Below are 24,384 nucleotides of genomic sequence, written 5' to 3'. Positions count from 1 at the left end.
TATAGTCACCTATAAACCTTTCCAGCAAAATGGGATTGAGTATTGACTTGAGTAAAAGCGTGTTAAATCCTTCACACAGATTATGGCGGGGGAAGGACAACGTCACCTGCATGAATCACAATCGATCTTGTTGTCATACTTACTAAGTTTGGTTGCCACGATGGAGATATTGTGCTGGGCAATGCTCTCTCTGTCAAGGAGTTCGTTTGTGGAGATCGTTCCCTCCACTGGATCAATGTCAAAGTAGCTGTCCAAGTCACTCTTCCAGTCAATGGAATACCTGAAAGAAAATGTTTGTTTAATGGCATCCATTTCCAACATGAACCAGAGAATTAAACCACAGTGATTTTCCCTCTGGGCTCATGTATATGAGTTAGGTGTAATATAATGATGGCGTAGCCTTCATTACTCATTCTGAATGGTCATTTCCAGAAAATGTGCTGAGGATCGCATATACATTCCAATCTAGTAATGGGGCACATGTACTTTGGCCATGCTGAGCAAACGGTTTTCTTGGGAACATAAATGAATTTTAGGCACTGTTGAAACCGTATCAATCTCTCACGGACGATGAACAACAAAAGGCATAAAATGTTGGTTTGGTGTCTGAGAACAGAGGGTACAGCGTCCTCTCTGAGAAATACATCTTTGGTCTTGCCCAGTCGCTCTGAATGCAAACTACGAAGCACAAAAGAGATCTGAAACCAAACCGCATGCAACTGACAGCGCCATTCATCATGCCATGCTATTTGATCTTAAAAGGCTATTTTTCATTAATAATTTTGTGATCGCCAGTGGAGTTCCCACAGGAGAAAATATGTTGTTGTCTTTCGCTCTCCTTCGCAAGGAGGTTGGGGGTTCAGTGCCTTGCTCGCAGGCACTTCCACAGGACAGATGCTTAATTTCTCCTGGGCTTGAGCCTGGACTTTCCACATGAAGGACACCCTCACTAGGCCACCACTCTGCCATTTCCCCCCCTTCTCATAGCAAGCTATTTGATCTTTAAAGGGTATTTCTCATTAATATTTCTCATGCTTGTTTTTTACACTGTAGAGCCTCAAACTGGACTTGAGTCACTCATTAAGAGAAAGAGGCCTTGCGTATATTCAAACCCCGAAGTATTTTACTGTAATGAGAATGATAACAAAATCACTTCAGTAGAATTTTTTTTACAAGCTTTGGTTCCTTCAAATTTTCTGTTTCAATTTTGATTTGTCCACGTCCTCTCTTTATTCTGTGTTGCACATAGCCTTGAAGTGAACATGATCATGTCAAAATAGTTTAGTGTGAATCTCTTTGATAAATATTACAGCCAAACTCCCATCAAGAGATCAATGGGTTGCAATCTTTCCTTAGGGCAAATGCTTTTTTGAGGTGGGGGGATGGGGGGCGGTATTATTGGAATCAAGCTGCTACTGAAGAATATGTTCCAGTGAATATTACAGAATATGGTTTGAAATTTCCTTGAGCAAGACAACAAACCCCCCACCACCCATCAGTAAAAATGGCAAGAATGTTTCAGAAACTAAATATTTTTTGTATTCATGTGAGAAAGAAAACATCAAAAAATGTTTTACTTGTAATTGGTTCAATCTCTGAGTTATCTTAAAGGAGAATAGAGCTCATCAACAGCTGTGAGAAAGAAATCACAGATCTAAAGAGTCTACTTAAGCTCAACTCAATACGGAGAACTGCAGATATGAAAATGAATTACAGTGTTATCTCCTACTTTGAACTGCAGTAATGTTAAATCAGTCCAGCGAACATTACACACACAATAGATAAGGTAATTTAAGAAACAGTAAAAGCACATTTGTGTTTATTTTCCACAGTCATTGATTTTTAGAGTTTCTGGTTTTGCTGCAGTAAACTCTTTAAAGTTCATGACCCATGGAGCTTCTCTGTGTCGTGTGATTTGTGGTATTACCATTTTAGACCGAGGCCAAATGTTCAGTCTTTAAAACTTATTCTAACTTTAGGAAGCTCTTTAGAATCGGCCAACAATGCAGTATTCATTACGCCCTTTTGTTTCCCCAGCTAGAGATAACTCTGCACCATACTGCTAAATAGCAGAATCAGTTGAGTCTAAAGTCTAAAAGCATAATTCCCTATGCATGATGGGTCATTGGGTCTATTGTGTTGAAGTGAAGAATGCAAGGCTGCTCTCTGAAGGCACACAAATGAACAATGTCAGCTGTGGTATTGATGAATATTTAAAGTGCTAGAGACAAAGTGGAGATCCCCAGAATAGAGGGCATAAGCTTTTTGTTGTACAAATCTCTGCTTCTTCCATTCTTTTGTTTTCCCTGGGATAAAATATTCATAATAAAACAACTTCTGTCCATGCAACAGATGTTTTTGCCATTTGTGTAACACCCGAGTGATACATCTTCGAAGAACCATAACTACAAAGCAATGCGCCTGAGCAAAAGTAGCTGTTGTAATAGATTTTAAGAAAAGGGTTCTCATACATTTTTAAGAATGCACTTCTTTTGTCTTTGCCAATGACAGTCTATTGTTATCTACCACTCAAGTTGTAAGGTAAGACACAGGATAGCGTGAGATTTCATTTGTGAGTTCAACGGAAAACAATCAAACTGAAATCAAAATCTAAGGAATTCATTTTAATGTCAATAAAATCCGTACAGAAAAAGAGTTTGCATTAATATTCAGTTTCTTTGTTTCTGTGGGGCTATACTGACACTCCACTACTGCTTATATTTTTATCAGCTGTCATTTATTGTTACTGAAGAATTTGAATTTGAATGTTTTATGTGCAAACTTACTTTGTATGGTCCAACCACCAGCTCTTTCTTCTAATCTAACCAAAAATTGTTAGATAGTGTGACATTTGTTACTCTGAGCAATTACTGCAGTACAACTAATTCAGGATGTGGGCAAAAATAAAAGTATGGGGACAGCTTCCTCTCTGTAACTTGGTCCATTTTAATTACCACCACAAAAGGTGTATAAATGAACATCATACATCCACTTCATTTTCCTCTCAATTACGTCATATCACTCTGCCAAGCCAAACAACACTGACAGGTGCACAGCGTTATGTAGTTCCACATCTACACATATTATTCAATATATATAATACCATTAACTCAATGTCATGTCAATCATCCCAAAAACTGTGACAAAAAATGACAGCCAGTTATATAATTAGAAAGAGCATAGAGTAGATATTTCTTTAATATTTTTAAGCCTTGGTGTATGTCAGCCAAAGGGGAAAACATATATATGGTCAAAAGAAGGTGCCACAAGTTTTATGAGATACTAATAATAATCTCATTAAAAGAAGTGCTCTGATACTGTGGATTCAAAAAATGAGTTAACTTTCTAGCCTGAAGAGCTGCAATTTTAGGGGGATCGGCTGAAATTAGGCTTTTTTTAATTTTTGTTTTTTAAAGTTGACTGTCTCTTTTAGCAAAAGCCGATTGTGACAAGGGTTGTTCTCCTTAACCATCCTTAAGTTATGAGGCAAAATATTATTTGTTATTCATTACATAGAAGTGAGAAAATATGCAAAAAATGTCAGAAACTGAAGATAAGTTACGTTAAAATGTCCAGCTGCAAATAATATAATAAATAAATAATTTAAAATGAGAGTTCAATAAAGTTTGATCAGTAAATATCAAACTAAAGTCAGATCATATGTGCACTCTAAAAAGGAGAGTTCAGATATGCAAATATGGGGTCACTAATAAGGTTTAAATATTGTCTCTGTTGCTTAACGCCACCAACACGTCCTGTGCTGCCAAGAGATGATGCTAGCAGAAATTTACATGACATTGTCAAATGTTCTACATAGATTGATTAGTCCTCAAACTGATGAGTAAAACTGACAATACTCTCAAGATTAAAGCCATGATGACATTGATGAATGGAGACTGGAGTCATTGATGAATGGATTAGAGTTCTAAAACCTTCAATCACTGGCTGCAGTATCACAGTGCTTCTCCCTTTAGCTCTTTTATCCTCGTGGAGGGAAATTTGGTTCAATAGTAAAGCCTCTCAAGATGAAGATGTGCGTTCAGATCCAGGCCTACTTCATTCACTATCAGCATTAATTCCAGAGTAAGATTAGTCATGAATAATATAAAAAAATTAATTCACATAACGCTTTTTTTAAATGGCAAGATTTCACGCTACACACACAGACCATATACACAAATATTCAACATGAGGACACAATAAAAACAAAAACAATATATAGTTACTTTTATACATATTATACAAGGTAGTGGTATGGTAATGTGCAAAACCAGCATAGAAAGTTCCATGTCATTTACAGTATATGAGGTGTCTCACAGACTGAGGAGAGAACCTGTTCTGTAGTCTGGTGGTACGACAGTGGATTCCTCTGTTTCGCATATGTAGTATATAAACAGTATAATGGTGTCCGGAAAAATGTGATTATTAACATTAATAAAAATATATTTCATTTGTCTGCGTTCTGCGTGCTTATAAATCATTTTAATCTCATATTCTGTTTTTAGGATGACTTTGTAACATTTGTCCAGGGACTACAGATGAAAATGAGCCTTTTGGCTAACTATGGTGCATTTGTAGCAATGTTTATTAATGTGCACTGTCCCTGCTAAATAAATAAAAATCCACAGAAACTGCAAGTGCTGTTTAATTAAAAAGAATAAAGAGGGATGAAATATGTTTTTTCAAGACAAATAAACTTTAAGTATTCTGATGCCCCCTTAAGTCCCTTAAAATTCCATTAAGACTAAAACATGTTCACCACTAAACATAATCTAAATATGTCATGACTCACCTAAAAATAACATTGACCAAACATTTGCAAATGTGGCATTTTAGCCCAAATGGAGGAAAGTGGTTGAATGCTTACACAGTGCATATAACACCAAAGTACCACACAATGTACAGAAACTTGTGTGTAAAGGGTATATTGTTTTAGACAGAAGAGTTTAACTTTACCTGACTGGACTGCTGCTGGCATCTAAGTCCTGTGCCGTCACTGCTCCAATGATGGTGCCGGCGGGTGTGTCCTCATACACATCCATCACATAGGAGGGCTTATTGAACACCGGGGGCTCATCCACATCCAAAACGTTAATCTTCACTGTTGCTGTGTCTTTGAAGGCCCCAAAGCTTTGAAATCGTGGATCCAGATGTGCATTGGAGGCATCTACCTTAAAGGTGTATGCCTTCTTGTTTTCATAGTCCAAGGGCTACAAAAAAAACAGAAGAGTACAGTCACTTTTACAACTACAGTATATTTTCAAATCATAATCGTGTCGTAGTATAGAACGTGTCAGCAGTCCTGCTGTAATTTACTCTCTCTATAGTGTTCATACTGTACGAGCTAAGAGCACTTGAAGAAATGCAGTAACTGAATATGAGCATCAGTGTTAACAGCAAGTTTGCCCTCAGTTCATTTTCGTTATTCTAGCATTTTCAAGGATGAGTAACTGCTATCAGATGTCAACACCAGCCTCCTCATATCCAACAAATTTCAGTTTTTGGTTGATTCCAATGTTTATGTTGTCACTCAAACGAGATTCAAACAACAACACTTACACCTGCCTGAAAAGCAGAACAAAAGGAGTAAAGACACCCAAGATATGATATCACAGGTGATAATTGCACATGCTTTGGTAGTTTAAATGGCAGCTTAAATGGCAGTCAATAGTACAGTGGTACCTGTTTCATGAGAGACACACAGAAGGTCCTGATCAGGTTAATGTCTCGCCCCCTCAGTGTGAGTAAGTCAAACTACACTTACTTGGTTCAGCAGAACTACGCTCCTGTACAAGAGTTCTCCAAACAACAGCTTAGGGGTTTATATGTTCTACCTCCTCAAGCCTCTGACAAATCAGCTCAGGGTCAATTAGTAGAAAGCGAGGGGAGGAATCTGCATCCTCGGCATGTCTGTAGCTGAGGTGTAAACATCCGACAGCAGTGACACCCGTGTTCGTGCTTCTGCCTGTCTCCTGCCCTCTCATGTGTGACCAACCATACTTGGCGAGCAGTCGGTCACGCTCTACTGGCCTGGAGTCACATGAGAGACATTCCTTTCTGTGTATTTCAAATTGACTAACATGTAACCACAATGGCAGCAATGCTATCTTCCTGCCCCAGGACTTGGGCTTCTCTGGCATGTTGTTCCAAAAGACACCAAGTGAAAACAGCTGGTAATAGCACAACAAAATGTGAGACAGCGACAGAGAATACGAGAGGGGAGGTGCACTGGAGAATGTGGGAGAAAAAAAAACGCTTTCTTGTGATGAAAGATAAATATGACCAGTCATCTGTCCAAATTAAATGCACATGAATTAGCGATCTAATTAGAGTCCAACCACTAGAAATGACCAGAGGCTGTGCAGTCGTGATTTCACAGTGAGAGCAGATGCTTCTCAAGCCCTCTGTATATCCTCCATCTCCATGGTTTCACAGTCTTGCTGCAACAGCAGGTGTCCGTAAAAAAAAAAAAAAAAGAGAGCTATGTGAAGGCAAGCCAATCTGAAAGCAATCATTGACCATCAACCACCATGATTGGTTTGATTACAGTGCGCCAGATGCAACTGGCTAGGCACAGCTATAAGATCCTTCAACAGGAAATACACTCTGTCCCTTTCAATCTCTTTCAAGAAGTGACAACACTGAGAGAAGACCAAACTCCCTGAAGCAACAATCTCGTATAAAAACTGAATTCATTGCAGGTGTCATTTAAATGCTGATCCCTACAATCAAACTAAAAGACTTCCCACCAAGTTACAGCTACAAAGGACCCGAAATTTACAGCAGTCACTTTGTCAGTCCACTGAGCTTCCTGTCGGTTCCTGTGAATTGCTGGAAATCAGCATCAAAAGGAACTCAATGTGCTTTGCTTCTCATAGAGGAAGTTTTAGACATGGAAATAAATGCATCAATAATGTAATCAAACCGTTCTCATTATTTGGAGTTTATGTGATTCAAAACCTATATGAAAAAAGCTAAGTAAATAAATACCTAACAAGAGGTCCTCTTGCACTCTATATCATACTGTGCCTGAACCACCACATATAGACAGTCATGCATAGCTCAGCTGAAATATGTGCACAGGTGGAGGAGGAGGAGGGAAGGCGATGCTGGGGAGGTGGACAGCAGGAGGTGTACACCAGGCCTCATTAGCCAGAGTCTCACTGGGGACAGGGAGAAGCACTGCTTTCCATCTCAACATGCTGCATCACCACAATTAGGATAGAGGCCCAAACTCTCACCCTTTATAACTGTCTAATTTTCATGTAACTCTCAGCTACCCGTAGACAGACTGATGTGGAAATGCTCTTTTCACACACAGGCACAAAAGCAAGCACAGCTGGCATCCTGGTGTTGCATTTGACAAATTACTGCGCGCAAACAATCTCTAAATTTAAAACAGTTGAGCATGAGAAATATCATTTAGGTGCAGGTGGATTCAGTAATGTTGAAAGTGACTGGTTTCACAATATATTTCAAATTTTTTAGCTATTCATAGAGCTAACTAAATCCATTCACTGATTTTCCCTTGCTGTTATCTGTATTGGCGAACATCCATTTTGATGACATCCTGGTAATTCAGTTTGCTTTTCTACATAACTTAACAAGACAGTAGTCAAATCCAGTCATTGACAATAAAACAGCTGAACTCCTGCTAATGGTTACAGAGCTAGTAACATAGCTGCTAGCAAAACACATACACATGATACTAAAGAACCCTGGATGGATTGAAAATAATAAAAAATTGGTTTATTTTCTTAAACAAACTAGTTAAAATTAAAAGAACACATTTTATTAGTAGTTACTCATTTTCAAGGAAGAATATGGTGTACAAGTTTCCATGGCAGTGATTTTGTAGTTAAATAATCAGCTTAAAAAGGCATAAAATTACAACCTTGTTATCTGTTTCACACTTAGCTGACCTGTAAACCCTTTTTTCTCAACTTCACTGCTTCTGTTACCGCTCTCTGTCTTTACCAATGTCAGTTATCTAATGTTAACGTGCAACTGCAAGCCACTAACATTTATGAGATGCTGTCACGACTGTAAAAATCATACTTCATTCTGACAATATTTAAAATCTTAGTTCTTAGCTGACCAGATGCTCTGATTAGCTAGCTTAAAATAACATTATCAACAATCAGATTATTTTCTCTATTTGCCAAAGAGTTGAGTGTCTCCAATATAGCCACCAGAGGGCATGTTACATGACCAGAAATGTCTGCACTGAATGACATCACCAGTTTTGGGGTCTCTTCACTTAGTAAATTTGACATAGTTATCCATTGTAGTACACCTCAGGATTGAAAGGTTTTGCCAGTAAAGGTACTCATTAAGTAGATGCAAAGACTAGAGATGACACAGGAGGAACAAATGCAGCTCATTTCCTCAGCTGACGGAGGAGGAAGAAGCCTTTCTGACATCCATGGAACAATGCATGGACAGCCATATGATTAACTGTCAAGCAAACGCCACAGATTAATTTACGTATTCGGGTTTGGGTGCAAAACAGTAATGTTGAGAGCTTCACTGCCTTTTTAATGTGTCTGAGACACACGATGGTCCAAGTATGTCTGGGATATCTGTTGTTAAATAGGAATAAAATGGGGCCAGGAGGGGGTAATGAGAAACTCTGAGTTAATGAGAAGACGTGCTAATGTGTCAACGCTTGACTTGGGGAGAATCAAATCAGATCTGGAGGCCATAAGGGAAATTTCCCAGGAAGAAAAAAACGACCATTCATTCTCTAACTGCATGTATCATTTTGCGCTTTTCCCCCTTCCTCGAAGATGACCTACTTATGCACTCAGAATCAGTGCTGTATGAGTAAGTATTACCCATATCCACACATATATTAACTTTAAACAATTTGCATACACCTATGCATGTTCAATTACACGTTTGAAGTGTCACATTATAGCTTCAGTTGTTATGCACCCTTTATGGGTTACTGCGGACACAACAAGGAAGTGTATCAACGGAGGAATTTGTAAGGAGGACAGACCGAGTTCCTCTCATGTCAGTGCTGCTGCTCTTCAACATCACAACAGAACACACTTGAAATTCTAGACATGGTGCTGCGCCCTTTGATATGTAAATGTGCACCTTCATTGCACTGGCAGTGATACTGAATGAAGGAACTTTTTTTTCTTGCCAATTGAACCTGTTATGTTCCAAGGGAATTTGTTAATTTAGAACAGGGGACTAATCAAGGCATCAGAGTCTCACCGGTACAGTATTATACTTCACACACATTAAAAAGTCCTTACATCATCGGATTCACATGTGTGAATACTGAACAATGGATGTGCTTGTTACCGATTTACACTGAGATATAATAAGAGCAAATCCATAAACTGAAATCTGTTCTTACTTGATACTTAGGTCTGTTTCTGGTCCCTCCCCCACAGCTTGCTCCCTGCGCAGTGTAAAGTGTTAGTTGCAGCTGTTATTTCAGCTTGCTAGTTATTTTTGGGGATGGGAGAAGCAGGATCATATGCATATTAAATAGCTTCTCAGTTTGTTTGTGTGTTCAGTTCAGTATTACAATAGCAGAGTTCAATACTCTTCTCAAATCTCACTTACCAACTCACCCAATAATACGGGGGACACGCTTCTGCCAACACCCATGGGTGAATCTAGCCTTTCCCCTTTAAGAATTCTTATCACAACACGGCAAGTCATTAGCAGGCTGATATCATTTGTTTGTGCTGAACACAGGTATTACCTGAGGAGGCTGACGATTAAATACGGTAAAGAAAATACTGCAAATGTTGTTAATCTCTGATATGCAGAGCAGTCTTAAATCCATTTAACCACAGTATTATATATTTACAATACCACTTATGAATCATTAACACCCCCCCCCCCCCCCCCCCCAACATGATTTATCCTCTGAGAGTAAATCAAAGCCAAGCCAAATATGCCTAGAATATCACACTTTTCTAATTGCAGCTGTGTGAGCCAACATATTTCTCCGAACAGCAACATTAGGCCAAGTCTGGATGCTTCATTCTAGTGAGGCCAAAACCTCCTGATCCCACATGACGAGCGCCCATCAACTACAAGCTAAAGATTTTCCTGTTGGGTTGCAGCAAGCTCTAATAGTTCTAACAATGCCCAATAAGCTTAACACATTATTTCTGGGATGCAAAGCAGCTTCAGGGTGAAAATTCAAAAGAGATTCTGAGATAGGCAATTATGACTCAGTGGTTTGAGTCTGGCATGATATCTCTGTTGTGAATGAGTGACTTCCTCATAAGGTCACTGCCGTCACTGACAGCAAGATTCTGCCATGCAAAAGAATGTTAAAGACCTCTAGCCACCATTGTGCCATTAGCCGTCAACTGACCACGGAGCACAATGAGCTTATCATCAGTAGAGAAACTCCTACATGCCCCAGAGAGTCATTTGATGTCCCTCTGAATACCGGGGGATCCTAACACTGTGGAGAGGAGATGCTCACTTTATTGTGCTGCCATCAGTCACATCAGTTTGTGTCCTTGGCTGCCTCGAAGCATCTCCATCCCCCCAGTGCTCACAACAGTGGAGTGCCATCTGAGAGCCTTGCCAGCAGCCCTGTCCACACTGCAGCCGAGTGGAGTGACTGTGAAAGACTCGCACTGCCACTCTTAATAGGACAGGGTTAGCCATGGGATGAGCCCCGAGACACTAGTTTAATCTATTACACCCACGCCTCCCCAGGCCACCAGAGAGAAGGCACTTCATCGATTCCAAGCACCACCTTCTTTGTCACTCTCTCCCCCTTTTCTCTCTTTGTACTCATTCAGTCAAACACAGCACATGCATAACCAGACAGACAAAGACATGCACACACACATTGCCCCCTGCTTAGTTGCTTGGTGAGGTGTTATTCATCTGTGTTGGGCATCTAGATCTCCTGTTGTTCTAAGGTATTGCTTTCTTCTTTCCTCCTTCTTTCGACTCCTTTCACACTATGGCCCAAAATAACTTCACCTCCCACTGGAACATTCAACACTATAATCAATTGATTAGTTTCAACTCCTGTCTTTAAGCAAGGCTCAGTTGGTATTATGCCACTGGATGAGCTCTGAGATACGAAAGCTATTGGTTTTGAGGTATAATATGTTGCATTTACCTCATGGCAATATAGAGATTACAAATATAGACACTTTCATAAGGCAAGGACATTTTAAAATGCATGGATGTGTCCTCGAATAAGCTGTAAACTATAATAGACCACAGCCCATTGTGTTCTTTAGTATTCAACCAATTCCTCACTGTTTTCTGGCCTCCAGTCAAGTTAGCAGTTTGTTCATTACTTTTGTCATTTGACCATTACTTTTTTTACTGCCTGTAGTATCTCATCAAGACTGAAAGGCAGTTACAGCGTCCATTCTCTGAAATGATTTACTGTTCAAACAGCCCAGTAATGACATTTCTGATAGAGAAATTATACCGCAGTCACTGTCTGGCTTTAGTTAAATTAAGTCATTAATTGATGGCAGGGAGGATGAAAAAGGCTTCTTGCCTCAAAACTGCTGATGGCTCTGACTGTACGGAAGTCTAAATAGGGCCACGTTTGAACTAAGGCAATTCAGGCAATTAGTGGCCTTTGTTTTGTATGCAAGTGTTTATCAGTTATGCAGTTTTTTTCTGTTGGAAACACGTTATTTTCTTAAATGCCATGCAACACTTCTTTGAATGTGGGAGAAATGTCAACTTATGCAAGCTGGATGAATCATTGGACACTTTGAGTGTTACCTGATTAAAACCTTGAAACAAATCAGTTTGCGGGGGTAAATCAAGTACATATGATACCTCAAAACATTAAGCTGGTCTGGCATCAGTGTGCTTGGACTAGTCAGTGATCCAACATATAGTTTTCATTAAATTTGCAATAATCAGTCTCCCTCCATTGTTCTGAACCCTTCAAACCAGTCTCTTTCTGTCTCTGTCTATGGTGCTGAAACATTTAAAGTTTTTCTGGCAGTGTCAGAATCACTCCCTTGTTCACTCTATATAACAGACATTATATACTTTACTTTACAGTGAGCATTCAACAGAGATTCCGGAAACTTATTTTGTTTCGACACTGACAAGTATAGTGTTGCACTACTGTTACTATTGCATCTATAAAATGTGATGCATAATGTAATTGTTACCAAAAAGTAGCGTACATGCCATGGGCACTAAAGATTTTGAGGGCACTACATAGTGCTTGAATTCAAATACAGTGGTGGACAGTTATTAAAGTGCACTTTATCATAAATGGGATGTAGTTTTGGACACAATCACATGAACACCTAGCAATCACATAACAACACCCAAACGATACCTACAAAAAGGCCTGGTCACTGTCAGCAATTGGGGTTCAGTGTCTTGGTTAAGGACAGGAGAAGGTGGGGATCGAACCACCAACCCTGCAATTAATGTACCCTCTCTACCTCCAGAGCCACAGCCGCCCCTTCAACATCAACTAAGCAACCACAATGATCACCCACTGTTACATCTTAGCAACAAAACAGAGAACACATTAAAAATAACCTCATAACAACTTAGCTATTCCCCAAAGAGCCAAACAACAGCCAAGTGAGTTTTGCTTAGTAGGCAAGTGCACAGAACATAAAATTATATATAGTTTCTAGTTATTTTCTATCATCATGATTAACTTCTATTAAATAGTTTACCACTAAATACTACACTGAACCAGTGGTTGAGGTTTACATGCAGCAGTTTGCAGTACACAAGTCACCTGCACTTCTCTACAATGTTTTTTGAACCCCTCTGACACCCTGGGGCAATGGATTTGGAGACAGAGCCAGAGGTCTGCAGCAAATGCTCTTTGTTCAGTGTGTACAGTGAGGAGATAGCCCTGTATTAAAATGGATTCCCTGAATGTGAGCCAGCAAATATTATGCCACACATGCTGTCATTAAACAATGCCGTTCCTCAAGGCTTAGAACAGCAAATTTCAATTACGCATATCTGCCATCTTTTCTTCTCCCAGGAGTAGGTAAATAAACATGCAAATGAACAAATGACTTTTAATGTGAAAAAAATATATTTTACAATCACAACCCAAGGTTATCATGCCGGCGCTCCCAATGTGTGGGAGTGCTATTGCTCTCCATGTACTGTATGTATAGCAGTGTTTGAATGTGGCTGTGACCTTCGACATGCCTTTTCATGTACAGTATGTCGCTCTGTATGCACAGATTTGTCTGCACACATTTGTCTGCATGTTTCCCTGGGAATGCATTGGTGGATTTATCTATTGTCTCCCATAATCCTATGTTTTGCAGATGGGATGTGCAAACCCCCTCCATGCATCTGTGCCTCTTTTTACCTCTCCCCCTGTATCGGCAGACTGGGAAACAGATGATCATCCTTTGAACCCATTACTCAGCCTGATCCTCTTATCATAACCAACCTTCCTGAGTCTCTAATTTGGGGTCTGCCAAACTCCGCTCTGTGCACAATGTGGCTTTCGTCTCTGTCCTGCTGTGTTTTTTTTTTTGAGGTTGGTGCGAACGCGGGAAGTCAAAAGAGAAGGAGAAAGAAAGAGACGGAGAGAGAGGGAGATGGGTAGAGAGAGGGATTGTCTGCACACATTTGCACACCTGTCTCTGGGGATATTCTACCAATCTGAAATAAGACAAGTCTGTGGGCGGGTCAGTATTCTGGGAACACAGTGAACAACTCATAAAGGCTTCATCTCCAGCTACCTACTCCCCACACCTTTCCAAGCTCGGCTCATTCTTTCTCTCCTCTCTTTCTCATTCTGTCCATGTCCTGCAAATATCACCATCCCACGCGGGTAGAAGCATATGTTGTTTAGTAAATTAAACTGTGGGGGGGGGGGGGGGGGGGGGGGGGGGGTTGGTAAGTTAAAGGGGCTCAGAATGCCCCCCATCAACAATGCCTTTATGCAGTAGCCAACCACTGGGAATACATCACACTGCCTTATTGTTATATGGCAGCATATCAAACACTGCAGGTAAGACAATAGGAGGAAAGATGAATCCTCACCATCCATCGAGGGTATACATGATGTAAACAAATAACTGTCTTCATTTACATCATAATTGGTTCCTGTCTAATTCTGTTATTCCATTACTGTCAATGAGAAGGTCACAATGCGATGATCTATAGCCACGACTGTGAGAACCTTTCACACATCCAGTACATACAGTGTATGTACGCTCACATACATGATTTACACGCACAGGTTCGCATATGTTCATACACAAGCACAGAGCATACTGAGGGAGCTCTTACACTGAGCGGGGAATCAATTACTCACTCAGCTGCATATTTTGGGGGATCAAAGGATCACACACCTTTGTGTGCTTGTGTGCTGGGGCATGTACTAAAAATGTACCAGTTAACGAATACCTCAGTCTGATACATCAGAAAAACAAATGCAGATTTGCATTCCCCCAAAGAACATTTTAGACACTTGCATCAGAAATACCCTGAAAGGCACAAAAAAGACAGAATTGGCTGCACTTCTTTTTTTTTTAATAACTTTTGCAATCAGATGAAATATATGCAGTATCCCTGAAATGAAAAAGTGACAAGAACAGATATATTACCTCTCTTTAAAAGTATTTTGTTGAGGTGAATTTTTCATGGAAAAGGCTGGATTTAATGGGAAACCCACTTTTTCAATCTTCCAGTATTCAATTCAATTCAATTTTATTTATATAGCACCAAATCACAACAAAAGTCATCTCATGACACTTTACAAATAGAGCAGGTCTGGACAGTACTCTTTATAACATTATTACAGAGACCCAACAGTTCCCACCATGAAAAAAATGATACTGTTTAACATACAACTGCTTGTGACTAAAAACTTTATTTCAGCTTGTATTGATGTCGAAGGACTCAACCAATTAAAATAAGATTTTTGGTAAATAATAATGCTAATAATGTTCTCACAAAATTATTGTTGACATGATGATAGAGCAGAATGAGTTGTCAGTAAAGTTGCGACTTATCTGCATTTCCTTACAAAATATTTGTATGTATGTTTTAAATAAAAGTATTTTATGTGTTTTGGAAAAGACACAAATCTCAAGTTTGGGAAAATAAGCATCAGCGCATCAGAGCATTGCTCACAAAAAACTTTGACATTTAGATGTTTCTCTTTTTCTGTCTTGGAGAAACATTTTGTGGCTGTTACATTATGAAAACTTAGCATTGGTCTGCAGTTCTTTTTTTCTATTGAACCTCAATAGCACTGACTACAAATGGCATTTAAACTCACCACAGGGGTCTACTGCATCCTGTCAAAGGGAAATGCAGTACAGAGTATGAAGGAATCAATGTGCAAGGGCTTGTGTGAGCATGTCGGACTGCTTGCAGGTTGAAAGCTTATAGTTGTGCATGTTTGCATGCTTTATGTCAGAGTACACTAGACATTGCGTATGTGTGCACATGTATAGTTTGGCGTGTGGGCATACCTACTAACTTTAACACTTTAATTTTATATGCTTAACTGTTACGTGGCACATTCAGAGACACTGAGCCGAACATTTGCCAGCTGCCCAAGTGATACCGACATGATGTATTTTAATAGCTTGCTGGCACAGGGACAGAAGCGTAAGCAGTTCTGTTAGTCAGTGGTGGCTCCAAACGGCAGGGAGAGGAACAGTTTGTAAACTGTTGAAAACTGCACATTGCACAGTCTTGTTTACTAACCTGGCTAGCCTGCCGCAGAATACTGGACAGATTAGAGAGGCAAACAAACCAACATCTGTGAGCCCAGATTCCTCCACTGAGCACTTACATTCTGATTGATATGGCCAAATATGGGAAAGCAGTCAGTCTAATGATGATTTTATTAATACAAATAGTTTTATGAATGCCCCTTTTTGTAACATAGACGCTTGCCACAATTCTAAAAGTATGTGTAACTTTTAGAGAGAGTTGGCCTCTGAACCCTAAATGAGACCATACTGACTCGTTCATTCATTTCATTCTCTGCTCATGAAGTGCATTTTAACACCCACTGTCACTGAGCTGAATGCTTTCAATGTCCAAAGACAAATACTATCATGCTCTTGCTCTCTACAGTCAAGCCTGTATGAGAATGATATTATTCCTATTTAGTGTGTTTGGACATGATAGATAGTGTATACAAATGAGGGGAGATATTTAATGGGGATATTTTTACTTAATAAAACAAAATAACATGAATACATTATGAAAACATTATAACTGATGAAGGAATTCACAGACTGGCTCAACGTCCTTTTAGCCAAGTTTAGAATTGGTATGGTAATTAATAGAAATGTTTAGAGATATATATTTGAATGAAATGAAATATCCATCATTTGTTAATTCACCACAATGGTCCTAAGGACATAAGGTCATGATATTCTTTTAAGTATGAATTGACTTAATCTTGGAACAGACATTATATATATATATACACATTCATATATATATGTATATATATATATGTATATATATAGGCTAAAGTTAATAATTCTTATAAGTCTTATTATAGCCTAGCTTTTTAGTGGATTAGTACTCATTGCACTCTGTTTCTACCTCTAATTTTAGTCTGCAGCTATAATGTCCTTTTTCTTTCACCTCTGGCAGTTGTGGGTCCCCCTTGAAAATGAGATGATAGATCTCAAAGGGTTTATCCTAGGAGTTATACATTTCTCTCATATCACTGGTGCTTTTGTGCCACTTGCCATTTTGTGGAGTGATATCATGACCTTACAAATGCTATATGTGGTAACATTGATATCAAATGAGATACTTTTGGTCTGTGGTTCAAAGACAGTACAACCCAAGACCAAGACCTCTTGCTGTGGGTCACTATGTACTGGATGTATTAATCCATTTAGCAAAAAGAACATATGGCATAGTAAATGAGCCCTGACATGGTGAGTGAATGCTTTATATAGCACAGGCACACAGAGAGAGCTATGCCATTTCTCTGAGCTGTGCTTTAAGGCACGGACAGCAAGGAGACAAACAGCTAGAGAGCAACATCACACAGAGCAATATCACAGGTTCAATCCAGTGTCCTGCTGGTACAGCATTATGTAACACAATGAGGGACTACCTGCACACTTATTATAATGTGTTTTATTATATATACAATTCTATTTATTTCAATATTTATAAAACTTACTTCTTCCGTTGTTTTGTCCTATGATGTTAGTGACGTTGTTTCTGTTACTGTAGTACATACATGTAAATGTAAAATATTCTCAGCAGTAATTTTCAGAGGGGCTCAAAAAAACAGCAGGAGCGCCACTAGAATAATAGCACTGGGAAGCTTTAAGTGTAAATATAACTTACAGAATGGCATATCTGTGGAAAGTAGGGGCACTGTGGGGCAGCAACACCCCCACCCCCAGGTGCAGCACCCCTGTCTATAAGTATCTGAGGTAGGCTATATATATGTATGCATATATATTTGCAAGATTTTTTCTTTCTGTTGTATTACACCTCACCTCTCCTGTTCCCTGTCACCTGCGATATCTTTTCTTTTTTTTAATTAATGTGAGCAGAGCGAGCTTTTCTGATGGTTCATGTAGTATTTGTTCTGCGTTTATCTATTGTGGCAAGAAGGTTTGCCCAGGATTTAGACAGCCTCTCCAGCATGAAAGAAACACTAATGTTCAAATGCAGTATTCAACTAATACCATTGTTCTGAGTGACGACTCAGTGCTATGCCTTACTTGAGCACTTTTTAAAACTATGCCGTTCATATTGGTAGACTGTTTGGCTGACATGACGTGAAATGGTGTTGCCAAGATGGGATGTGATTTACGATGTTGGGCACTGTTTTGCATATGTATTAGTAATTTTGATCATATAACAGTCTTTATGGTTAAGCAATGAAAACACCCACTACTCAAAACATGTTCCTGTGGCTATGTACAATGCCATTGTCATGTATACTATTTCCTGAATGTAAAGATAAAACATACAAAATATACAGTCAGTTCTCAAATGGTGGCCTGGGCGTTTATTTACCTTAAAGGTGGAGAGAACCAGGCCTTTATTTGGAAGGCTTGCATGCCTCTAATACAAACCTTCATTGTATTAGAGGAAGGCATGGTGGTGCAGTGGTTAGCACTGTTAATGCAAACTCAAAACTTCCTCCATGTTTGCCTGTTCAGTATAATGTACATTTCCACAGCACTAATTTCATCATACCCAGCCTTTATTAGTGACCAGCTTTTATTTGTTTGTGCTAGCCACAACACTAAATGCTGTTTTTTTATATGAGAATTCACGGTATATGTTTTTGTCTTTGTCTCCATACCCTTTTGAGAATGATGATCCCCTCTTGGTTGTGTTCATTGGTAGTGATGTCAAATATGGCGCCTCCATCACCTGGCACAATGGTGTACTCTACTTCGGCATTTTTCCCGATGTCCAAGTCATGGGCTTTGATTCTACCGACAGCAGATCCCACTGCAGAAGACTCAGGAACTCTTAGGTGAAAGAAACCTGTCAACAAACAAACATCAGACTGGACTCAGACTCAGATTTATTATCATCACTTGACATCAGATGGAAAATACTGAGCTCTTCACATCCTCTGTCCTTTATTTAGTCTCTCAGCCACCTGAGGATGTCTTATCCACCCACAGGCAAGCAGCTGGTATGCTCTGTCTGAAGTCAGCCCTGTAGTTATAGGCATGACATTATTCAATTTTGACGTGTTTGGACATCAAGGCTGCTCAGCTCCTTGTAATTGGCTTGCTCAACCTGTAAGATCAACAAACACGAGGGGCCCAGGGCTTTTATACTTCCAACAGCAGAAGAGTCACTGCTGAGGACTTTGGAGGAAATCTACAAACAAACAGTGGATTGATTGATTATCACTTACACCTGACAATAGGTGGAAATCAATCTTTTCCTGTGTTTCCCTTCACTCTCTGAGACGGCTAGCCATTCAAACAATAGCATCTGCATGTGCCAGATAAATGAAAACTTTACTGTTGCATCGCAAATCTAGGGCAAACACCTGGTGGCATCATGGAGGTGCAATGGGCAATTCAGTAATACTATACACTATACACTATAATAGTGCCAAAATCACTCTGAGGATGTGGATTGTTTTGGGGTATTTATCCCTAACATTCAATACTTGTGTAATTCACTTATTCAGTTGCGATGAATAGCCCAGAGTGCTTATAAACACAGTGTAGCATGGATGCCTGAGTCCTTGACCCGCTTCACTGTTTTGTTGACATTTATTTTAACCAAATTCTTACCACATTCTTCCATTTGATTAAACTAATTCTTGACACATTTCTCTGCTGCTACAAAGAATCAGCCAAGACTGGTTCTAGAAAAATACGATTTGTTTATTGGAATTTGATTCATTTGGCCCTTATATGACAAATAAACCCCACCTTGAACTTCAGCTTAAGAGAAGACGATGTGCCAGAGATAAAGGAATGTACGAGTCTCTTAGAAACTCATTTTGAGGACAGTGCTACTTGACACACAACTGCATCAAACTTGGATATGGATGAACTAAATGTCTTCAATAAGGCGGGCTGTTACTAGGCACTAGAAAGAGATAGTGAAGAAATAAATGTACTGAAACAAAAGGAAAATACTCGTCTTTTCTTAGGTTATTGAAAAATGTTGCATTAAATGTTGTTTGAAATCAATACTATACTAGAGGTCATGCTACACGATGAGATACTGGTCCTGCTGTGATGTATGTTATTGCACTACCTCTCATTTGTTATTCCTCAATTTTACTGTGGAAGCTTTTTTCCTCAGTGTTGATCCTAGGATTGAGAAAGGGGAGCTGAGGCATATGGGTGAATTTGGGTGCTATAATTTCAATAAATAATCAAGTACTTTCAAGGACATGTATTAATTTAAAGTGTTTTAAGGTCCATGTCCTTTAAAGGATAGGACAAGAACTTTTCTTTTTGCTAGCTCCACTGCAGGAACAACGTGCAGGTTACAGAAGTTACAGAAAGTTAACAGCTGTTAACCCACTATCAGCGGGTTAACAAGCTTCTAAGATAAATCAGCAAAGCCACATGCACACATGCAGGTATATACACTGCTGTTAGTCATGACCACTGCAGGCTTTGCAGTTGAAATCACATCTGGTGCCATCACAGGGGTTCATTCAGGGGATTGGCGGTTTACAAATACTTAATCTATAATAACTAGGGAGGAAAAAAACAGATTTCTGGAAAAGACAGATGTGGGATGAATGCAACATTATAGCTGAATCATCTGATGAGGTCCTCCAATATGGCCACCACACATTTTTTTAACCTGTAGGCCTGCTATACATGGAAAAGAGAAGAAGACAAAGGAAGGATTTGGGACAGGGCAGAGGAGATGCGATATTTGGCCCAAACCTCTGTGCTGTGACAGCATTATGGAAATATCATCTTTTCCTCGCAGGCAAAGGAGCTTGACCGTCTGACTGCCTATATTTACATTCAGAGGAGACCATTCGGTGTCGCTGCAAAATACCTGAGAAAGACCGCATCAATACAGAACAGTATTTTGCTTTCTCGTCGTACGCTTGCTATTTTGGAATAGAATACATTGTGCACATAGTTTAATATTTATGCTTAGTATATGTAGAGAAGCTTTTACAGATCGATGTGTTTACAGAAACGAGTATTTTTATTCAAGCTTGGCTTTTTACATGACCCGGTGAATGGTACAATCAAATTAATCTGGTTTAGCAGCTTATACAAAATACCGGATAAAATACAGTGTTTAAATACACTGACTGATCCCTGGTGCAGCACCATCATGCCTGATCTAAATATAGAAGGATGCCCCATGAGCAAAATAACACCAATCCTGGTTTATTTGCCAGGAGTAGTAGCTGTAGATGCAATCATGCTAAATAAATAGGCCTTTGCTTACAACAGAACATAATGTCAAATAATGAAAACCAATTACAAAGAGTAGACATAATGAATACCCCCTGCCCTGTTATAATTGCAATGTGTTCATTTTGTTATCATAAAATGTGTGTACCTGCGTAAGGTCATCTGCATTATTATTGTTTTTCACAAATGAATGTCGGTGTGTTGTTAAAGAGTCATTATATTTATGTCTAATAAAGTGTGTCTATAATCTGCAAAGGGCACTCACTTTTAGAGAACCTGGGTGGATTATCGTTGACATCGCTGAGGGTGATGTTGACGGTGGTGGTCCCGGCCAGCCCCCCCAGCTGGCCTCCCATGTCCTTGGCCTGGATTAATACCTGGTACTGTTCCTTCACCTCTCTGTCCATATTGGGCAAGGCTGTTTTAATAACCCCTGGTGTACAGCAAGATGGATGAGAAATTCAGATATTAAAGGAGTGAGAAATAGGGGAAGAAGAGAAGAAAGTGAGAGATAGTGATAGTGAGATGAAAAAAGACAAAGGGGAAAAAGCGTTTAACATAAAGTCCCATGAAATATGTTTGACGCCAACTGCACAATTTACTTTAAAATCCACAGTATATTTCCACCTAAGAAGCTGCACATGTGGCTTTGACCAAGGCTGAAATAGAGGTCATTTCACAAACTGGAGACACTTGACATTCAATAGGGAACTCTGGTGAAGCCATATAATGATTCACTTGAGGATCAGAGACCCTGAGATCAGAGAGCGTTTGTACTGCAGATTAATAGCTAGGTCAGTGGGAGGTTGGCAGGCTAAAAGGAAGCAGGCAGCATAGGTGGGTCTGCACTTTTTCCCTCCTTTTTATTCCATTTAATATGGTGAGGTTGTCCCATTTGATCCTCAAACCCCTAACATGTATGAATCCAAAATCAAAGATTATGTGTATTTTTGAAGGTTCTGTCATCTTTTTTGGAGAAGGGGAATGTCCGTCTCTCAGAGGGATAATTCTGTGACATGCATGGAGATTTATGTATGTTGTTGTCGCCCCCCTCCCCTTGCAAACCTTTTTCCCTCCCAGTGTTTGTTCCCCTTGTTGATGTGCGTTTGATAGATACGGGCCCAGCAGGGCAAACATTTACTTTAACAGTTTGATTTCTTCCAGCATCCGTCTGAAATACAGTCACAGTATGTGCTCTGTAAAGCTTTGGAATGAGTGGCATAATCAGCGATGGATTCCACCGTATCTGCCTGTGTGATACGTATGAACCTATTTTCATATGCTTTGAACTGTCCCAGATAGTAAGCCAACATCAGCCCACTACCTTCAAACACTGGTGGTATGAAGGTATTTCAGATTTAAAGCAATCATCTGCCATACCCTACCTTGCTGCCACTCTACGACCTTTTCACTGCCATTTTCCTCCTACAATGTGGAAATAACTATATAATGGCAATGTTTCAGCATCAAATGTTGTTGTATTACTTGGTGATTTCACTTGAAGATACCTGCTATAGCGGTTTGATGGCTATCTGTACGCAACACTGACACCTCACTATCCTTGCAGCAAAGATTCACAAAGTCACTGGTGGTTTTGGGATTGCATTTTATTTCCTGATGCTGAGTTTGTGGGACATTTTAATATGTTGCAAAAAGGTGGTGGCATTCCTCCACCCCAGCAAGCTAGTAACTACTATAGTTACAGCTACTATGCTTAAAAAGCTGAAAAATCATTAAAATATATTAGTGCTGCTTGATATAAATGTATTGTTTGATACAAATAAATCGTTCACTGTCTTTATTGGAGAGCATGTGCCCTTTTGTGGCCCACTGATTTGTGGAGTGGCCCAGGGGTCAATTCTGGATTTTATTCTCATGATATATGCTACCAGGTCCACACTATATTGCACACATTCAAGGCTAATGGCCTAGATAACCGTATTTCACTGCCTTGCTGCAATTGCCAGGCATACAGGTACTGATTCTTTTACTTGCATATTTCAAGTAAAAATGTAGAGATGTTTATGAACTTTACACTGACTAAATCAGCATTTTGTCACATAAATCAGCAAGGATAAGAACTTTACCTGTTTTAGGATCAACAGAGAAGTACGGCTGGCCATGGAGGATGCTGTATACCACTCTCGCACTGTTTCCGTAGGTAGGGTCATCTGCATCTGTGGCTGTCACTTGCGTCACATACGTCCCTGTGGAAAAGAGTGGGAAGACATATCGACTTTGACTTAATTTGTTTCCTCGTGAGACTGAAATCCAAACTCTTTGAAGTTCATCAGTTTACTGAACAATCTCACCTGACACTAATGAACGATGAATCACAACAGAGAAAGCTACAGCTACTACTGAACAGTCAAAGTCCCTGATAGAGTGCAACGAGGAGTGTGGAGGAGAAAGGATGTGTTGAGATGTTGTTCAGTTTTCCTGTTGTATGTTTTGATTTGCACATTTGTAGCATGACTAAATGGGAATTATTTAAAAAAATAACGCAAGGGTAAAAAAGCTCTTGAGCAACCATTCATTAAACAATGCTACCATTAAGAAAAACAAAGAGCCATGGCAAGAATAGTATTAGGATGGCAGTCTTCCAAACTCCTGCCGTAAGAGGGACAGAATAATTACTTGTTGGAGGTTTGGCTCATCACCCTTAACTAGCTGGCATTGAAAACACTATTCCATTAACTCAGTCCTTATTTATCGTGTATTTAAATTCAACAGATTCAATACAAAGTTTCCAGTTTGAGAAGAGTAGCCAACAAAAAAAAAGCCCTGTCAGCCTGATTATTGTGTTACTCCAAGACAAAAGCCTGGTGTTTCTTGGGCAGATGGGCAGATTCTTCAGGAACACTACTTGCAGACAGGTTGACATGGATTCCTTCACAGGCAGACAGCTCTGCACACATATGCCCATGTATCAATCACATACCCACATCAGGCTAGTTTAAAAACATGCAGTGTAAAATATTTTCAACGGCAGATTTTTTACTATGAACAGGAGACACTGACCAGAGGGATGGCATTTACATGGTCATTTAAAATTCCGGTAAGCCTGTAAAGAACTTGCTGTATATTAAATAGGCTTTGCAGTCTGAGCAGATGGTAACAATGGCATTAAAACATTAGGTGAGAAAGATTAGTGTCTCAATTGTCCATAACAAAGCCACACATGCCTGATTAGACATGCCAGAGAAGGACTGCATCGTGTTCAACACGGATATACAATAGATGAGATAATACATTAACACCTTTTCAGTTCAGCAAAGGAGAGGAAATACACAGCTCGAATACTTCACATGCAGTGAAAGTTTAATTTATTTACAATGTACACAGATATTATGTATTTAAATATGAAGAGAAAGAGAAGAATTAGTGCAATTGGGAAAGGACGTCTGCAGAGTTACATGTAAAAGTCTGATATGACATGCAGGTCTGGGGACACGGAGTGAAATCAACACATTCAGCCATTCAAGTGTTTAAGGCATTTTGTTAAACACTTTTTCAGGCAACTCTTTGAAACACT

At 39.5% G+C, this 24,384-nt stretch overlaps 1 protein-coding gene across 1 annotated transcript in view; it reads right to left on the bottom strand.

The window, feature by feature from the left end:
* The window catches only part of LOC139304411 (cadherin-12-like), a 55,386-nt gene that overhangs the window by 13,144 nt on the left and 17,858 nt on the right, over positions 1–24,384 (bottom strand). Inside the window, exons 3-7 of the mRNA XM_070928342.1 lie at positions 22,937–23,056; positions 21,115–21,282; positions 18,284–18,471; positions 4,957–5,210; positions 144–280 (exon numbers count right to left, since the gene is read on the bottom strand). Coding sequence (XP_070784443.1) covers positions 144–280; positions 4,957–5,210; positions 18,284–18,471; positions 21,115–21,282; positions 22,937–23,056 — 867 coding nt within the window. The remainder of the gene's footprint in view (positions 1–143; positions 281–4,956; positions 5,211–18,283; positions 18,472–21,114; positions 21,283–22,936; positions 23,057–24,384) is intronic.

Source organism: Enoplosus armatus, chromosome 21 (genome assembly GCF_043641665.1).
Source record: "Enoplosus armatus isolate fEnoArm2 chromosome 21, fEnoArm2.hap1, whole genome shotgun sequence".
Lineage (NCBI taxonomy): Eukaryota > Metazoa > Chordata > Actinopteri > Centrarchiformes > Enoplosidae > Enoplosus > Enoplosus armatus.
This window is presented reverse-complemented; position numbering and strand designations above follow the sequence as displayed.